This window comes from Triplophysa dalaica, chromosome 6 (assembly GCF_015846415.1).
Source record: "Triplophysa dalaica isolate WHDGS20190420 chromosome 6, ASM1584641v1, whole genome shotgun sequence".
In the NCBI taxonomy this organism is placed as follows: domain Eukaryota; kingdom Metazoa; phylum Chordata; class Actinopteri; order Cypriniformes; family Nemacheilidae; genus Triplophysa; species Triplophysa dalaica.
In genome coordinates this window covers 24,760,573-24,780,287 of record NC_079547.1, presented here as the reverse complement: position 1 = coordinate 24,780,287, position 19,715 = coordinate 24,760,573, and the positions used below count along the sequence as shown (strand labels likewise).

General features: G+C 37.4%; 1 protein-coding gene across 2 annotated transcripts in view; it reads left to right on the top strand.

Annotated features, from left to right (window-relative positions):
• The first annotated feature begins 233 nt into the window (after positions 1 to 233).
• The window catches only part of LOC130424966 (potassium voltage-gated channel subfamily KQT member 2), a 30,906-nt gene continuing 11,424 nt past the window's right edge, over positions 234 to 19,715 (top strand). For both annotated transcript variants that reach the window (XM_056750987.1, XM_056750986.1), the window contains exons 1-11: positions 234 to 667; positions 10,164 to 10,254; positions 10,340 to 10,466; positions 10,802 to 10,977; positions 14,046 to 14,171; positions 14,559 to 14,669; positions 15,119 to 15,214; positions 15,780 to 15,874; positions 16,730 to 16,798; positions 16,985 to 17,014; positions 18,116 to 18,342. In XM_056750987.1, coding sequence (XP_056606965.1) covers positions 375 to 667; positions 10,164 to 10,254; positions 10,340 to 10,466; positions 10,802 to 10,977; positions 14,046 to 14,171; positions 14,559 to 14,669; positions 15,119 to 15,214; positions 15,780 to 15,874; positions 16,730 to 16,798; positions 16,985 to 17,014; positions 18,116 to 18,342 — 1,441 coding nt within the window. In that variant the 5' untranslated portion in view covers positions 234 to 374. The remainder of the gene's footprint in view (positions 668 to 10,163; positions 10,255 to 10,339; positions 10,467 to 10,801; positions 10,978 to 14,045; positions 14,172 to 14,558; positions 14,670 to 15,118; positions 15,215 to 15,779; positions 15,875 to 16,729; positions 16,799 to 16,984; positions 17,015 to 18,115; positions 18,343 to 19,715) is intronic.

Below are 19,715 nucleotides of genomic sequence, written 5' to 3'. Positions count from 1 at the left end.
AGTGCAGTAACCATTTTTATAGCGGATTGATTACCATATTGCAATGTTTGAACTATGGTTTATCTAAAGAAAAAAACGTTTTATTTAACTAATAACTGTATAGTAACTATGGTTCATTTTTGGAGCGAGAGAGAGAGGTTTGTTAGTAGGGAGGAGAATGTGTGTGTGTGTGTGTGTGTGTGAGAGAGAGAGTGAGAGAGAGAGAGAGAGAGAGAGAGAGATTGCAGATTGCAGATTGTCGTCTTCATCCGCCTTTAGCGCACGCCGCGCGCCTCTCACGCCCAGATCAGAGATGCTCGTACCTGGCGCAGTTCAGAGAACCCCCAGCATCAGCACCCGTTCCCGCGCATCTCCATGACGGCAGAACCTCCAGCATGGTGCAGAAATCCCGCAACGGCGGGGTGTATCCCGGCCCGCAAGCCGAGAAGAAGCTGAAGGTGGGCTTCGTGGGGCTGGAGGCAGGCGCGACGGAGTCGAATCGAGACGGCGCGCTGCTCATCGCGGGAGCAGACGAAACGAAGCGCGGCAGCATCTTGAGCAAGCAGCGCTCCAGCATCTCGGGCAAGAGGCCGCCGAAACGCAACGCTTTCTACCGACGCCTGCAGAATTTCCTTTACAATGTGCTGGAGAGACCGCGGGGATGGGCGTTCATCTATCACGCTTACGTGTAAGTAGCTGCATCATAGTGTGTTCATATGTGTCCACCAAAACAAGCAGAGGAGACGTGCGCGTGTCAGTTACTTCCATTTATTTCTGGAGATGTTTACAGGCTGGTGAATCTTTCACCGATAGATGAGTTCATCTTCTGCTGGTTTGGTTTCTTAAACAATCTCCCTTAAGGCGTATTCAAGTCTATGAATCATTTCTTACACGTTTTATCCACGAATGGATCTTTATGTTGGTTTTGAATGTTTGATTCTGATTCATAATTCAGTCTAGAATGTAACGTTATGTTTCCCAACAGCAAGTGTTGAGATGTGCTTGTTTGTTAAAGTGAAAGTTCAAAGGGAAATGAACGTCTCGGGCAGCGCAGTGGCGCGCGGTTGCGTTACGCGAAACTGCTTTGTGAATTATTTACGAAAATCCCGTCGGCCCATGTGACTCGGGAACGATGCAGAGTTGTTACTCATTCTGTCGTGCTCTGGACTGGAGTAATATTCTAGATCTGGAGACATCTGGTACAGCGACTCCTTCATTGTTGTACAGACAGAAATATACCGTCGTTTTTTTCCACGATACAGTGAGGTGGCAGTATATTGTATTTATGTATAATGGTACTCAGTGATTGCCATGTTTATGTACCGTGTTGTTAACATGGAAAGCTCCTGAGAGAATATGCTGGTACATGCGTATATACACTGTTGTATATTTCACTGGCTTGCACTTGATCTTCCTTTTTATATATATTTTATCATTCTGTGTAGTGTTATTTGTATGCACCATGGCTCTGAGAGTAATGCAATTTCAATTCTCTATATGTAGGCCTATGTACAGTAAATGTGGCAGAATTGACTATAAAGCAGACTTTGACTTTTTCTTACTCCGATCGACCGTTGTGCTTCTTTGGGTGTTTTTCTTAGATTTTATTAAAGTGCAATATGCTTGGTGATGCAAGTGACTTTGGAGTGTAGAGTGTGCTTTCCTGTAGATCAGTGGTAAGAGCATTGCGTTATCAACGTGGGTTTGGTCCCAGGGGATTGCACATACCTAAGTATAAATGTATAGGTTTATGCAATGTAAATCGCTTTGGATAAAAGCGTCTGCCAAATGCATAAATGTAATGTAAATGTTTTTAAACATCATCGACTGTCTGAGAGTGAATGTGGCAGTTTCAGCACCACAGCGTGCGGACAGCTCCACAAACACATGAGTCCTCACAATCAAAACTCAACGTCTGGCAGCTAAACTAAATGAGTATAAAGAGTGATTACACCTCAAATCCATTTCCTTATGAGTATCAAAGCATGTATCAGTCACAAAAACTAAGTATTGTTACAGTTTGTGGTAGTGGATTATGTCTGTAGTTCTTCTGCTATAGGGCACCTGTGTAAACCTAATATGAAATAACTTCATACATCCACTAAAAATCACACTGACGCCAACAGATTAAAAGTCATTGTAAAATTGAACTTTTTTTCTACAAACGTCTAGCATTTGTTTGCAGATGAAACTTGCTTTGGTATTTAATCTGATGCAATGAAATTTAGACATTATGAGTGTGTCTTTGGCCAGTTTTAAAATCTCTTTGAAATAAAATCTGGAAGATTATTATTCCCGTCATGTTTCTTGGAAACTCATTTCTCCACGCATAGGCGTCTTCCTATTTCTTATGAAAACTCTTTATTATAATTTATTTTATTGGAACAATTAACTGATTTGCCTGTATTGTCAGAAACAGTGTATGGACAGCTAGTCATATTATTATTTGTATATGTAGTCTGTAGTCATTATATGAACTGGTTTTGTAGTCAGAGGTGGTGTTGATAAATTGAAACAATACGTATTTTGCAAAATGCTTTACAAATAAAATAGACCTGAACTTTGGCTGTTAACATCTTAGGAGTCCTAAACGGATATTTTGAATTATACAGCAGCTGGTTTCACTGCAGATGTGTCTTTAGAGTGTTTTCAGACGGACGTCTCTCATTATATAACATGCAGAGTAACACGCACTCAGCAAAAACTGCTCATTCGAGCGTTCAGAACGCAGATGAGTTAAATCAATAAAGTGCAGTCTCAATGTTTAAGTGTGAGGTGAAGATGTTCACCAAATGACATGAGTGCATTTCACCTAAACACTGTTGAAAAGAATTCTTTCATTTACATTACATCCTTTTATTTTTAGATAAAATAATATATTTCTCAGTCCGAAAAAGAGTCGGAAGAGATGTGAAGACATGTGTCAATCTGAGCTCAGATTTGTCTCGTCTGCAATTAAAAGTCGATATTATTAAAGATCTCAATATGAACTCAAACATTTCTTGTCACCTTTACTCAAATCAATATTATTTTACCTCTACAACTCTCGTTGTTTCTCTTTTTATTTCTCCTGAAGCAATTTTAAGAGAAACATCTGAGACTACATTGATACTAAAACACAACTGAAAGCTCCATCTCATCTCGTGAGGTCTGAAAGTGCACATCTGAGCGATAACATCAGTGGTGCTGATGTGAGTTTGTGTCGTCTCGCCTTTGAAATCTGTGTAAACTGCATTTCTGTCCCTCATCTCATGACACGTGTGTTTGTGGTGTTTAGCGTGCTGCAGTCTGTATCAGCACTTTTCTCGATGAATACCCGTTATTATCAGGTGTGTGTGTGTGTGACCTCTCGGCTCAGGTGTGAATCAGGCACCAGCGTTTAGATCCGCTGTGAACGGAGCGGTGTGATGTCAGTGTGAGAGAGATGTGGCCATCTGCCCTGCAACACAGTATTCATCCTCAGCGTGTGTATGACATGAAAGCTGCTGAAAACGCCCTAAAGACGCACGTCTGCTGGAGCTGAAGGAGTTTTCGTTTCCTTCTGATTATTTGTTTCTAAGCAACTCTCATCACTTGAAATTGTGCTACGAATTGACTGTAAATCATAGATCAGGTCCAGTGTTTCTGAGAGATTACAGCAAAAAAAGTCAATCTTGGTTTTTGTTCGGCTGATGTGAAGTGACAGGTTTATGTATTTATTAGGTGTTTATCCAATCACAATATAGAGATTTAATGCAATTTATTTATTGGCTCATTAATGTCATCAGTGTTTTCTCCGTCGATGCAGCAGATGAAGTGAGACAGAGTCAAATGTGTATGGATGTTCTCAACATGACAAAAGCTGTGAATGTTCTCTCAGTCCAGAGAGAAGCAGATTCAGCCGGTGTAAAGCAGAACTCTGAGATAAAGCTGTCAGGAATCAGTCCAAACACCGGAGAGACTCTGCAAAACCGTTTTCTTATAAAAGATCAAGAGCTAGAGGATTAGGTGCGTGGTGATTTTACTAAGATCTTGATTGAGAGGATTGTAATTAAAATATATAAATATCATACCGAGCAATTACCTGAAATACTTATTAGGTGTTCAATGTAATAACATAGAATGCCAGTTGGTTTGTTTGTTATTGAAAGCACTGTTTCGATTTTTAGAATAAAACAAATTTAATAAAAGAATACGAATTTAATAGAACTTTCTAAATGTTTTGAATAAAAAATGTAAAAGTAAAAAAGAAAAAATTGACCTCGGTACGTTTTTATTAAATGAACACATTGCCTTTGTTTTAATAATCTTCTTGCACACCTTGGAAAGAATGTGATTTTGTTTATGATCTGTTTCCTGAAAAACCTGATCAATCCCGACATGATTATAATCTAATCTGTGTATCTTTTTAAATCTGTGTCGCTTGCTCTTGTCATTTTGATCAGGATTTGATAACAATTCAGTCATGTCTGCGATAACATGTGTCTGTCCGGATGTGTCTTAAGAAGACGACCTCACTAGGGTTTAAATGAGAGTTTATATCTGGTGTAGTGAGTCTAGCCAAAGATATTAATATGAAAAAGATGTGGCATGAATGCAACTCTCAATACGGCCGCTCTAGCAAAAGTAGTCCCGCCTTCCAGTAAAATGAGCCAATTGAAAACCAGTAAAGACTAACGATTTTCTGGGGCGAGGCTCTCGTTAGGCGCTTGCCAGCCTTTTGCACCAGCCTTATTGAAAAAAAAAACATGGTTACCACTAAATACCCATAGTTTACGAACACTATTAACTCAATACACCAAATAAACACGGTTACTACAATTGTACCACAAAATAACATGGTTGATTTTCAGTAGACGAGGCGACATCGAAAAACCAGATTTTCGCGCAATTTAAGGTTGCCATCCAAAGTTATGATGCAGTACATGACTTGTTTATTATTGAAGGGAAATATGCCGTTTAATTGTGATTTTTGCCAGCGATCTTGGAAATATCTGATTTACACCATTTAAGTAGAACGGACTGTGCACTTGCTATGACGTAAACAGCTGCCCAGAGGCGTTGGAAACATGGCCGAGTTTCCATGCTGGTGTGAACAGGTTTATGCTGGTTTAGCTGGTTATGAAGTATGTGGACTGAGTGGTGTGCAGCTTGTAGCATATGCACTCTACAAATGTTCTTTTTGCCAGTCTCTCTCTGTCTCTCTCTCTCTCACCCTTCTCTTTCTCGCTCTTTCTCTCTTACTTTTTAAAGCAGTGACCGAAGGAAAAGAGTTTTGACAGCTCGATCAACCAAAAAACCCACAGGACCTCCAGCCCCTTCAGCGACAGTTTTATAGCTCTGCAGACTACACACACCTCTTCACTCTGTGTGTGTGTCTGTGTGAGAGAGAGAGACAGTTCATGTGTTGTCACCCAACAACCTTCACACTTCAGAAATGACTCTTGAAATGAGAGCTGTCATCATCTATTAGTGTGTTTTTAATCAATGCACCACACACACACACACACACACACACCTCATTTCATTTTTATGAGCAGTGTATGAGGGATTCACTTGTGTGTGTGTGTGTTTGAGAGCTCCTGAGGGTCACATGTGGGCGAGGGCACACCTGTGACATCATTCATCGCTCTTGTTTTTGTTAAAAGCATTGAGAGTTTTCTCCTGCCTGCAGCCAGTATACACCAGCATGATTTACTGATGCTGCTTGTTTCTGAAATCTTCATCTGCTGCGTCACATCTTACGTGCGATAGTACAGCCAGATTAGACGATTGCAGTAGATCACAAATGTTTATCATGGATTCATGTCAATCACTGTTGTCTGGAGATCTCAGTGAGCTCTTTACAGAGTTTGGAAAGAGCCGTGTGTCCTGTCTCACTGAGGAGTGGTTCTCAAAGGGGGGACGTGACACCCCAGGGGGGCCCTATGATGGATCCAGGGGGGCCACAGTTTTATAGCATTTTATAAAATATAGAAATGTATGATGTGTTTTTTGTGCAGTCAAATGTAAAAAAAGACAATCATCAGAGTAATCGATGTTCCAGAATTGTATAAGTATATATGAATTGGGTTTAATTAAAATCCCATGTTTTAGATCATAAGGGATACAGAGCGACAAACTCTACACATGATGGCCTTACAGTTGGAGAAGCACTGATATAGAGAACACTAATAAATCTCACCGTAAATATTTTGAATACGGTGAAGAGACGCCGGGGTAAACCTCAGAGCTCTGAAGAATTAAACAATCATCTGGATAAGAAACATTAATACAGCAGGAGTAATGAACTGGTGTGTGTGTGTCTCTGCGTGTCAGATGGAGGGAACATCGGGTTTGTTGGAAATAGCTTGTGGCCGTTTCTGCAAAGCAAATGATCACAGATGGATTTAATATTGTTTCTCATCGACATCAGTGAGATGAAAATGAGAGCGTTTCAAGTCTCGCCTGCAAGAAATGTCATTGCTCACAGATTGCTCTTTTACAGTAGACTTTTTTTAGATTAGATTCAACTTTATTGTCATTACACATATACAAGTACAGTGTAACGAAATGTAGTTTAGGTCTAACCAGAAGTGCAATTAGCAAGTGCAGATATACAGTGTGAATAAATACAGAATACAATATTAGGAAAATACTATACAATGGCATGTACTATGAAAATATGACAGTATTTTCTTGAGGAGGTTCTTAGTCGTTTCATTTAAGTATCAACTTGGTCTCAGATGTTTCTCCTAAAATATCTTAATGAGAAATAAAAAGAGTAACAAGTGAGAGCGTAACTGTTGAAAGTAACCCATGAAGAGTCCAGAGGTGTCAAAGGAACGTAGAGGTAAAATCATCTGGATTCATATGAGAAATGTTCATAATGAGATCTTCAATAATAAATCTGAGCTCAGTTTGACACATTGTTGACATCTATTCTCAAACTCTAATGACAGAGACATTTGTGAGATTTCTGACTCCTTTTCTTAGAAGAAATATATGAGATGCACATGACACTTGAGCAGAAGTTTAATCTCTGAAGTGATGTTGTTGAGGTCTAAAAGAAGCGTTGAACGGGTTTGTTCACCAACATATAACAGAGATTCCTCACATCTTGAATTCTGTTGTCTTATATGTGAGATTTGAGAATTCTCTCAATATCTGCTAACCAGCACATCATGTGTTTTGGATGATGTGTTGATGATGCTTGTGTCTGGTCAACCAGTTTCCCCATTTAAGAGCACTTGATGGTTTTTCAACTGTGATGATAGTCGAGCTTGACCAGCGCAGTGCCAACAATCACCATCTTTTCAGCAGGGAATGTTTTTATTCTTTTCTTTTTATTCATCTTTTTTTAATTTCATCCTTGAGTCAGAACAGCTTTCTCGTGTGTGTGACATCATGAGGCTGAACCCGCAGGTTTGTCCCCGTCAACAGAAAAACTACTCACAGCCCAAAGAAGGACAGATTTCGCACTGTTCTCTCCAACGATGTGGGGTTTTTGTTCACAGTCAATAATCTATAAGTAGAGACGCGGATCTGTCACCCAATCCACTGGACTGAGATTCTGTCTCCAGAGCCAAAGAGGACACAGATATTAGACACGTTTCTATTCTGTAAAGAAACCTTTGCCAAGCAAGATCAATCTTGATATGGCTGTTTTCACAGACACAAACTATTTAAAACGTCTCATGTGCTATTTTACGTTTTGTATGAATTTGTACGATATCATTCATACAGTTTAGTACAATTTGCTTTCTGCGGCGGTGAAGTTAGGATGGGGCTTTTTTCTATTAATCCTGCGTTTTAGTACGATTCACAACGTACGCATCTATACGAATAAGCCGCTTTGTAAAATAGTTATGAATTATATAAGATCAGGTTGTTGTTTCTAATGTTTGTATGTTTTTTATAATTCACATACAAATCATACGAATTAGCCACCTTGTAAAATACTTACAAATTCTTGTTAGTTCTAAGCAAATTTAAGTTGTTTATTTGTTGTTTAGTGCATAAAATGTTAGCTTTACAATAAATACATACACAGAATGAATTGTTCCTTCAGTTTTATCAAAAGATGTAGGATACTAAGATTTTAATTAAGGGATACAGAGTTTTGTTCTTTTATTTAACATGACAGAACTGAATTTACATAAGAAATGTTGGATTTACACATAAATCTGTTTTGTTTCATTAAACATGTTTGTTTTGTGAACAAAACAACTGAACTGTACAACATCTGAATGCAGGTCTGTTAGAAACACATTATAACAGGACCTGGAAGCGTTTGCCTGGCAACAGAGACTTCAGAGGTTTTGTTGTAATGACATGTTTTACCTCCTGAAAGTTCCGTCTCATCTTCTGTATTGTGTTTCTGTGTGTGTGTGTGTGTGTTTGTTCTTTGTTTTAATCTCTAAGTAATTCATCCTCATTAAGCGGTGGACACTGAACGCTCTTGTTCCCTCTTGATGTTTGTTTGCAGAATTTGCTGAGCAGGATGTTTGAGGGTGTAAAAATAGACTCTGAGGGGCAGAAAACATCTTTAAAATGTTAAACAGAAGTGGGTCCTCTGTGACTCTTGGGCATCAGAGCATATGTTTCATTCAGTTTCTGTGTTAAGTTCAATTACGCTTTACATGCCCGGCGGGCAGGATTACTGAACTTCTGTCTGAGCGTCTACAAACTCTTTCTCCACCACTTTACTGACTGAAATGTGCTTCTCTGCCAGTCAATGTGACTTTGAGTCTTCTGAACCTTACTGTGTGTGTGTGCCTACATGTGTGTGATGAAATATGTGTGTGATGCGAATGTGCTCATCATAGAGTGTGTGTGATGTGAGTGTGTGTGTATGATACGAGTTTGTGTGTGATACGACCGTGTTTGTGTGATATGAGAGTGTATGTGTGATGCGACTTCGTGTTTGATGCGATGATTGTGTTCATCACAGAGTGTGAGAGTGTGTGATACGAGTGTGTTTGCAAGTTTGTGTGTAATGAGAGTGTGTTCATCACAGAGTGTGTGTGCGTGTGTGTGTGTGTGTGATGCATGTGTGTGTGTGATACAAGTGTGTGTGTGTGTGATACGACTGTGTTTGTGTGATATGAGAGTGTGTGTGTGTGTGTGTGTGTGTGTGTGTGTGTGTTTGTGTGTGTATTGCAGTGGTGTGTGTGTGATGCGAATTTGTTCATCATCAAGTGTGTGTGATGCATGTGTGTGTGTGATACAAGTGTGTGTGTGTGTGTGTGTGTGATACGACTGTGTTTGTGTGATATGAGAGTGTGTGTGTAGTAGATGGGTGTGTGTGTTATGCGAGTTTGTTCTTCACCAAGTGTGTGTGATGCATGTGTGTGTTTGATACAAGTGCGTGTGTGTGTGATATGACTGTGTTTGTGTGATATGAGAATGTGTGTGTGTGTAGTGCAGGGGTGTGTGTGTAATGCAAGTTTGTTCATCACCAAGTGTGTGTGATGTGAGTGCACTTGTACATCTATCTTTATGAGGACCAGAGAGAGAGAGAGAGAGAGAGAGAGAGAGAGAGAGAGAGAGAGAGAGAGAGCACACAGTATGTTCCAGTAATGTTGCAATATGGACAGGTAGATGGGGTTTGGAGGACGGGTCTTTTGTCTCTCTTTTCGAGTATTAATTTACAAATGTCATATAGATTTATATAGAGTACATACTTACTGTACATATAGATTGAAGTGTTAGTCACTCAGTGAATGTATTTATTTCCTTACTAAATGTTCTGGATTGTAAACGAGCTTTTACTGCATGTTCTTTTTTTATACGAATGACCTGTTAAATAAATATATCTTTATAGATCAAGAAGAAGTTTTAACTGATTGTTTCATCTGATTTTTTCTGGTTCATTTCTGCCTTTTGGCACTTTAAAAACAAACTGCTGAGCTTGCTGGAAGAAACAATATCAATCTCATAGTTTCCATTCTATCTTTATGAACCATCAGTGGTTTACCATTAAAACCATTACAACATTCCTTTTTGTAGTGTGTTTTGGGTTTTATTCCAGTAGGACTTAATGGAGTTCTACTAGTTCCCAGATAGCATTTCACAAATAGAACCCAACACAACACAACACCAGCAGTTAGACACAGAGACACCCTTCCATTCAATTTCCATTATAACCATTATTCATATTTTCGTCATGAGAATACTGTAGTACGATGTCTGTAATGTTTTAAGTTTTCCTCTCTTTATTTCAGCTTTCTGCTGGTCTTCTCGTGTCTGGTCCTGTCTGTCTTCTCCACCATCAGAGAATATGAGAAGAGTTCTGAAGACGCCCTCTACATACTGGTACATTAACTCACAGTAGCCGATGAGATTGATTTAACATGTTTATGTGCTGACTGAAGCTATCGTGACGTGTGTGTCCACGTAGGAAATTGTAACCATTGTGGTTTTTGGAGTGGAATACATCGTGAGGATCTGGTCTGCGGGATGTTGCTGTCGATACAGAGGATGGAGGGGGAGACTCAAATTCGCCCGGAAACCATTCTGTGTTATCGGTGAGGACGTCTATATAAAGACTTTTGGTTCTTCAGTGGAACACAAAATAAGATGTTTTGAGAAATGTCTCGGTGGTTTGCATTCGTACAATGGAAGTCAATGGGGTTTAATGTTGTTTGGTTAAAAACATTCTTCAAAATATCTTCTTTTGTGTTCTGCTTCAATACAGTGACATCAGAATGAACAAATTATGAAATAATTGTCATGTTGGATCCGTGTAAATCTGTATAGCTTGATCTCTGCATTGGTTTAGAACTCCTTGTATGGACTTTGGTTCACAGGGAGAAATAAGGTATACATCGAGTTTAAAAGCGTCTGCCAAATGTTTTCACAGACATCATGGTGCTGATCGCGTCTATCTCGGTGTTGGCTGCTGGAACGCAGGGGAATGTGTTTGCCACCTCCGCCATCAGGAGTCTTCGGTTCCTCCAGATTCTCCGGATGATCCGTATGGATCGGCGTGGAGGAACATGGAAACTCTTGGGGTCTGTGGTCTATGCTCACAGCAAGGTAACTAAGAAAAATGGTTAAAAATGAGTCAATTAAAATGGATTAATACGTCGGCCCTTCAAAAAAACTTGCAGTCATATTTTCCATTATATCAACTTACTTTCAGATGTTTTTCCTAAAAGCGCTAAAGGGAAATAATTCATCTAGAGTATGGAGTTTGAGTTCATATTGAGATCTTCAATAATATTTATTTATATTATTTCGGTTCTCACAGCTTTCCACAACAAAGCAAATACATGTTAAAATGTGTTGGCGGCAGCCTTTACTTATTAAGGCCTAACCTTTATACATTATGATCTGATATACGACACTACCTCAACAATTTGTTTTACAAAACAAAACAATAAAAATCCAAAAAAGAAGAAGAAAACGATTCCCGAAATAGGCTTACATTTGTCACAAAATAAACATTCCAGATGTCACTTCAATCATATAATTAATACATACAATACACACTCATTAAATCTATAATTATTTATCATCTTATCTCATTTTGACTTACATAATTGTAGTTTGCACAATTTAAATGATACAAACTTTCTTTTAACTGGAACAGACTCGAAATACTAACTAGCAGCAAATTACCGTAAACTTTAAACATTAACTCAGCGGGTTGGAAATGAACTAAAACAAATCATTTTAAAGCACACAATTCAATAAACAATTTATTTGTTGGTTTGTAATAATCAACCAGTTTTACAATCCTTATAGTTCTTTTTTGTAACATTTATATTGCTTATATATTAGTTTAGTATGTATGGCCTCACACCACCACACAATAAATTAAGTATTGAACTAAAAGTGCGCAATACAATGTTTATAATATGTTTTTATCTAAAATATGTTTTGTCCTATTTAGCATTGCGATGGATTTAGTCATTTTAGTTTTTAGTTTTTTTTGGTCTTTTATATGTATACATTATAGTATACATTATGTATACTATTTTATATATACATCTTTATATGGATAGGACAGTGGAAAGTGAGACAGGAAGTTATAGGATGAGAGAGAGGGAATCGGAGGCTGGGAAAGGACCACAAGCTGGGATTCGAACTCGGGTCGCCGGATGTGCTCCTGCACAACGAAATATTAATTTTTACATAATTGATTTAAGTTACTTTTGATTGCAGAGTTGATAAATCTGAGCTCAGTTTGACACACTGTTGACATCTCTTCTGAAACTCTAACGACTCTTTTTCACAGGAGAAATATCTGAGACACAGATGAGACTGAAAGTTTCTACTTGTGCTCTATTTAATCTCATTGGGAGAAAGGTCAAGGATTTGATTGTGTTATTTGGATGTTAAATCATGTTCATGGTCGCTGGGACTTGACACTTCTCAGTTAATGATGAGTTGGCAGAAAGAGTTTCGTGAATCTCCTGCATTGCTGTGCGAGTCTATTTTTAGCTGCGCTGCTCCATCTTACGTGGTTCCTCTTTCAAAACGCACAGGAACATTTTCTGCTTTCTTAAAACGCAAACATATTCCATCTGAAAAAAAACAGACACGCAATAGAAATTGCACATTGACTGTAAGCGTGCTGAAATATCAAAGCATTTCAACACTGGCACGCTGGCAGGGTGAGTGATAGTTTGATAAATAATGAATGCTGTATAAATGAAACGCTATATAGGTTACATGTGTTGTTATTGGGTAGATAAAGAGACTGATGATTTCAAATTCTTTATTGAACAAACAAGCCATGTTTTTATGTGTTTCCAACAAAGCAAAGGCATTTTACACGGCACAGCCCACGAGGAGATAATTCCTTTTGTTTAGTCATTGGTGCAGAGAACATTCGCAGAACATCGGCTGATGTTATAAAAACGTTAAAAGAATGTTTTTTAAACATTTGATGTTGCTAAATGTTCAAAACTTTCATAAATTCCTGGGAACGTTAGCGAAACATTTGTGAAAGGCACAAAATTACTTGTATTTGGGAACCGCTCCAGATGTCGTGCTGAGATGGTTGGCATAACTGCTGCCTATTCAGCATCCCCGGCGTCCTTGGGATTCACCGTCTCAACCTTTCGTTTCATTTCAGTTCTCGAGGACCCAAGGCTTCATTGTGCATCAGCTTGGCACACACATGAAGGCCATAACAACATACCCATGATGTCAACCTTAAACTGCACATCTATGGACCGCATGCTGTTTATTCACTGACCATCTGGCCGACCACTTAGTAGTTTATATGTGTGAAATAATCACTACCTATTATGTAAATGGACATGTTTAAGCACATTTCGTCTTTAAGGCTCAAAAAGGTGATGTTTTGAGTTCTTTGGGTTGCAGTGGTGTTGCGTCCGGCCCGTGTTTAAGCTCGTGTGCCCTTTCTCAGTGTCCTCAGGGAGTTTGCGAAGAAATGCGAATGATTTAACCCCAAACAAATGATGACAAATTCTAACTTGACCCTGATGTCATCATCTCAGAACCACAATGGCCTGGCTAACCTTCGAAAGTACTAAAGGCTTTTTGTCATGTTGTTGCCAAGGCGTGCATGTGTATCATTTGTGTTAACAGTTGGCAAACCGTTTTACAACGTTGCTGGAGTGAGCTATGGTTTATCTATATTGTTTATTTTGATTTTATTAAAAAATGTAAATCTACAAAAATAAAGCGATGGGAGGAGAAATGAGACACTTGATGATGAAACTGAATTGAGTCTTTGGCATACTTTTACAACAATACCCACCGTTTAACCATTTTAATTAAAACTTTGGAAAAACAAGTCATGATAAACACTTTACTAAAAACTTTTGTCTTGATTTTAGCACAAATATTTTTTTTTCATCAAGAAACATTTACTTATTTTATTTTATATTTTACATGACACAGTTATAAATTAATGCAATACATACTGAAAATAAATAATAAAAAGTTTTAACCTTTTCAAGGACTTTAAACAAAGTGGAAATGAAAATGGTAGCTTAGCCCTGGGTTCATTGTGCTATTTTATCCTTGTACAACAATTGGAAGAAATCAAATAAAATGTCTGAAAGCATTTCAAGTGTGTTTATATAAAGATTATTTTACGTCATGTTTGCTGTATGTGTCCGTGACAGGAACTCATCACTGCCTGGTACATTGGTTTTCTGTGTCTGATCCTGGCATCATTCCTTGTGTATCTCGCTGAGAAAGAAGACAATGTGATGTTTGAAACATACGCTGATGCTCTGTGGTGGGGTCTGGTGAGTTCTTTTCCACTTATACACTTCAACACAATGTACTGCGTCCGCAGATCTCTTGTAATGTAGTCTGGATCAATACTATTCCATGAGCTGTAACATCCAGAGTACCGTCACATTCAGAGGGGTTTCAAGTATAACAACCTCTACAGACTGAAAAACATCGAGTTATTTTATGGGCTTTATGTACGTTTCCACTTTCATGAATTCAGGATCTTTAGTCTGACCTTTTCCAGCCTTTCCAGAAAAGAGTTCAACCTCATCAGCCAATCACTGTTAATGTATTTTAACCAATCAGATGAATTGAATTCCTGTGTGAGAACAGACCCGGGTAATGAATGCCTTAAATGGTTTCTTTGGTCACTGACAGATTTCATTATCGTCCCTCAGATCACGCTGACCACTATCGGCTACGGCGATAAATATCCCATAACCTGGAACGGACGGCTTCTGGCGGCGACCTTCACACTGATCGGCGTGTCCTTTTTCGCTCTGCCCGCTGTGAGTCTCCGGGGATCCGAGGGGAAACTAACAAATAATGTCAAACAGGCTTTTGATAGATTATTTCTTGGAAATCTGACGTAGACACATGAAGTTTAGCATGAGTCATATCAGCTGCTTGATGTGTTTTTCCTTCATAGTCATTAAATATTTACATCAATGTTGCGCTAGTGATCTGAAAAATAGGATTTTATGCACATTTACTCACTAAAAGACAGAAGGTAAATACTGTTGTTGTTAACAAACACCTGAAGAACTATAGCGATAAGAGTAAATGTGTTGTGTCAACCAAAAACCATCATTCTGATGGGAACAGATTGAGGCTGTTAAAGATGGACAGGCAGTTTTATTGAACCCAACGGCAAAAAAAAACACTCTAGAAAAGAAATGAAATGATAAATGACACAGTGATCTGAGGTCCAATCATCATCATTTTCCATCGTCCGCAGGGGATCTTGGGTTCTGGGTTTGCCTTGAAAGTCCAGGAACAGCATCGGCAGAAACACTTTGAGAAACGCCGAAACCCGGCCGCTGGCCTCATTCAGGTAAGATGGGGTTCTTCTAATCGTCCTAGTTACAGTCACCTCCACCAGATCCAAATCAACAGAGAGAAATGAAGAAACTGGGTGTTCTGGAAAAGAATGCTTGATTTTGATTGGTCGGTTGCGACATTTGCAGTTTCGTTATTTCCAGATAACAACCGCTCAAAAGTAATAACACACGGTAACCGGATGCACCCAGATTTTTTTGAGAAATAAAAAATCAATATGCTTTTTAATAACATGTATGACATTATATTTACAAACAATTAAATCAAATTGCCTGTTCGTTACATTTGAATGTCATTTCTTACCTTCAAACCGAAAATAACTCGCATTCTTTTCTCGCATTCAGTAAAAATGAACTAATCCAATATTTCAAATTCACAATTCATGTCCAGTTTTCTTCTCATGTGGCAAGTAGCCGTGTAATAAGCAAGATAATGTTCAAGCAGCCGGCTGTTATCGCGAAATAAGACCCATCACAGTGTCGGGTTTTTTTTTTATATCAACCGTCTGCCTGTACATTATTCCTTACATAACATCATATTGTGTCATGTGATCTCTTTAGGCTGCCTGGAGGTTTTATGCGACCAATCTGAATCGTACAGATCTCTACTCGACGTGGGATTATTACGAGAGAACCGTATCCGTACCCATGTACAGGTATATATGCCTTTAATCCATCTCCCCCCGCCTCGCTCGAGATGTTTTCCTCCCGGGTGTCAGATCTCTGCATCGATCCACTCTCTCTGACCTTTCAGACTCTTTCTTTGTGCACGTTGTGAAGGTCAACTCTTCTGTCCGTTCATTCCAGCATCCATTTGTCATATTTTACACACATGCCACAGTTTGATATCACATGTTTGACCAGCAGGTCATGGCTGCTGTTGCAATATTTGTACAATATTTGCTTTCAATGCCCTCTCACATTCAATTAAATCATAAAATATGAGGAATTTGTTACAAATTACTCAACATTAAAAGGTATTTTTTGGACACAATTTGGCTAAACGCCATAGCAGGGAATATGGGATTTATTCTAAAATACATAAAACATTTTTTATAAGAAATAAAGCAAACATCCAGCTCAACTGTATCTGTCATAATTATTAGTTGATCCTCTCGAGTTGTAATATTTTAGTCATTGTTCTGGGCATTGTCGCAATAAACTTTTCGCATTTGTTGGTTTTAATTAATGTTTTTTTAAAGGTGAGTTTTGGTTTACATCAAAATAACATTTATAACATTTTCAAAGCAGTTTTAATAATATGACTATTTGAAAAAGATTGAAGATGTGATCTAAGTGTCCAGATATTGTCAAAAGTAATTGACCATAAATTACCAAAAAGTTAAAACAAACATATCTCTCTCTCTCTCTCTCTCACTCTTAGATTGAATTTGAGATCCCAGTCGATATTAGATTTATTAATGGCACACTGATCTTTTTTGTGGATTTTTCTCAATGGGATGTTGGTAAAATATGAATCATCACACAACACTGTCTGTGATCTTCTCTAGACTCATTCCTCCTCTGAACCAGCTCGACCTGCTGAGAAACCTGAAGAGCAAATCTGGACTTTCCTTCAGGTAACATCTCGCAGAATCTACATAATATAAGTTTCTTATTGAATCTCTATAATAATAATAAAATATAATCTGAGTACAAGTGAATGATCTGAAGTGTTAATGAGCGTGTGTTTTACGGAGTATTCTAGGTGTCATCACAGGATTTTTCATGTGTTAATAAATGTATGATTTGGTTGTTCAATACAGGAAAGATGCTCAACCTGAACCGTCTCCCAGGTGAGTCTCAGTATATTCGTTCATAGTTCACAGAGAATGATGGTGAATCTTTTATTTTCTTTCATTCATGTTTGTACATGGATCATCACACCTGTGGTTTAAGTTCCGGTCCAGCTGGTTGAGGCGGCTTTCCCCATTACGCTGTGTTATAAATAATTGATCTGTCTGATGATTTATGTTCAGTGGCACATTGTTTATGTGAATGCATGTTTGTCTTGACATTGTTTTTAAGCAGATGCGTAGCGTTCAATGAAGCCAAACGCACATAAATATTTCCATCCATATTTCATCTGCAACATGTTTTGTTCAGTGTATTTCTGCACGACATTATTTGGAAACATTTTTATTATCACATTTTTATAGTGTTTAATAATGCATAACAGCTTTGTTGTAGTTATAATAACACAATTAATTTTCATTGGATTTTTTATTTATTTTTTGATTGAAATGTATGGGTTGTTTTCTGGAATTGTTATTAGTAAATGTAAGAATCTTTGTTTTTAATATTAATAAAACTGGTGTTGTAGACAGATGATTTGCAAATAATAGCATATTTTTTATTAAATATACTTATAATTTATATATTACATATACATTTTTTATTACAAAACTTCAGTATTTTAAAAAGTAAATGTAGTATTTATATGATTATTTTCGTAATATAAGTGTTTGTTATAAGTAATAATTTACTTTTTTATTCATAAAAATACTTTTGTTACATAGATTTTTATAAGTTACATTTTATTTAAAAAATTTCACCAAAGAGTGAGTGAGTAATTCAATTCAATGTAATGTAATTTAATGTAATGTAATGTAATGTTATGTAATGTAATGTAATGTAATGTAATGTAATGTAATTTAATTTAATTTAATTTAATTTAATTTAATTTAATTTAATTTAATTTAATTTAATTTAATTTAATTTAATTTAATTAATTTAAAAACAAAAATATACAGTATATGTTTAAAATGTCTAAATCCTTCATTTTAGTGCATCACTTTCTATTAATTTAAATTCACACTGATGAAATTCTATCACAGATTCATCTAACCCAAAAATTTCCAGCCTTTAACATCTCAACCCTCATGTTTTCTTGACAGTCAGAAAGTGAGTCTGAAAGAGCGCGTGTTCTCCAGCCCGAGAAACTCAGCTAGTAAAGGGAAGAGTTCTCCTCAGGGTCAGCAGCCCGTGCGTCGCTCGCCCAGCGCAGACAACAGCATTGAGGACAGTCCCTCTAAAGTACCCAAGAGTCTCAGCTTCTGTGACCGCAGTCGTACCAGACAAGCCTTCCGCTTTAAAGGGGCGGCGTCACGCCAGAACTCTGAAGGTAAGTGAAATCACCCTGTTTCTGCTGAGCAAACGCACACTTCTGTACTTGTACTCATCTGTTGTTTTAGATTTGTTCGCTGTATAAACAGTCCGTGCACATCTTTTGAGATGTATTTGACCATTATCACAGTTTGCTTTGAGGATCAGACACAAAAGTTTATTAACAATCACAACTACATATAGACGGCCAAGTTCAGAAAGATATGAAAAGGCACTTTATTGATGCGCCATTCCCTTCACACTTCATCCTGAACTCAACAGGAGAGAGAGAGACTTGCACTTATTCTGAAAGATAGTTTTGTTTAGTAGGAGGGCAATTCCAGCGTAATGGACGAGACATAAAAATGCTCAGAGAATGAATTTGTTACGATTATATTGAAGCATCTGTTTATATTTTACTGAACCCTTGTTGATTGAGTCTAAACATCAAAAAATGTCAGTCTATCAAAAATATATATATTTAAAAAAAGGAAATAAACATATGGATGTTACAAAAAAAGGATGCAGTTTTTGGGAGACAGCAAACTGTGTAGGATTTCTGTAAAATAAAATACACAATCCTGAAGCAATAATACCCAATGAATGAGAAGTGATGTCTCTTTATAGAACATCAAATAGTTATATATTTATTTTCCTGTGTCTGTTTATGAGGAATATTTAGCGCTATGGATGTGAAAATCCTGAAAATGGCTCTTACCTGACTATGAAAAATCATGAACTAAAAATAAAACAAATGCTTTACAAATGTGAAGAGAGATCTCACATGGGTATCTGAACCACCAAATGATAAAATCTGTGCTGTTACCATAGTAAAACCGCTGGTAAAAATGTTTCATGGTAAGGTTGTCATTTGCTCAGCACTAGGTGTTGTAATCGCAATATTTCAGCACAGTTAAATTGCCCAATAAGACATTTGTTAACACTTTAAATTAAGGTTCCCTTCATTAAGTATTTATAAATGTATTCTTTAATAATTGTAATGCATTATTAAGCAGTGTAAATAAAAAGGGGGATTCTAAGGAAAGACCAGTTCATTTTTCTTATTATTGTATGTTTCATAAATGGTTCACATATTCAGGAACACTTTCGTGGTTTGCTAACATTTATAACTCTTAAGATATTTTTTCAAGTTTGGAGTTTGAGGTTGTGAATGAATACTTCACAGGTATCCACTTTTATTTAAAGTGCACTTTCACAGGCTGTTAATATATCTAAAGACATGATTCACATCAGAGATGTATCCTTGTGAGCAAGCATTCTGTTTCTACAACTATTGTAAGTAATTGAATCATTAATAAAACATCGTAAATAAAAAAGTTTACAACAACCTTTGTGCATTTAGTGTTTAAACCTTATCAAATGTTTGAGGAA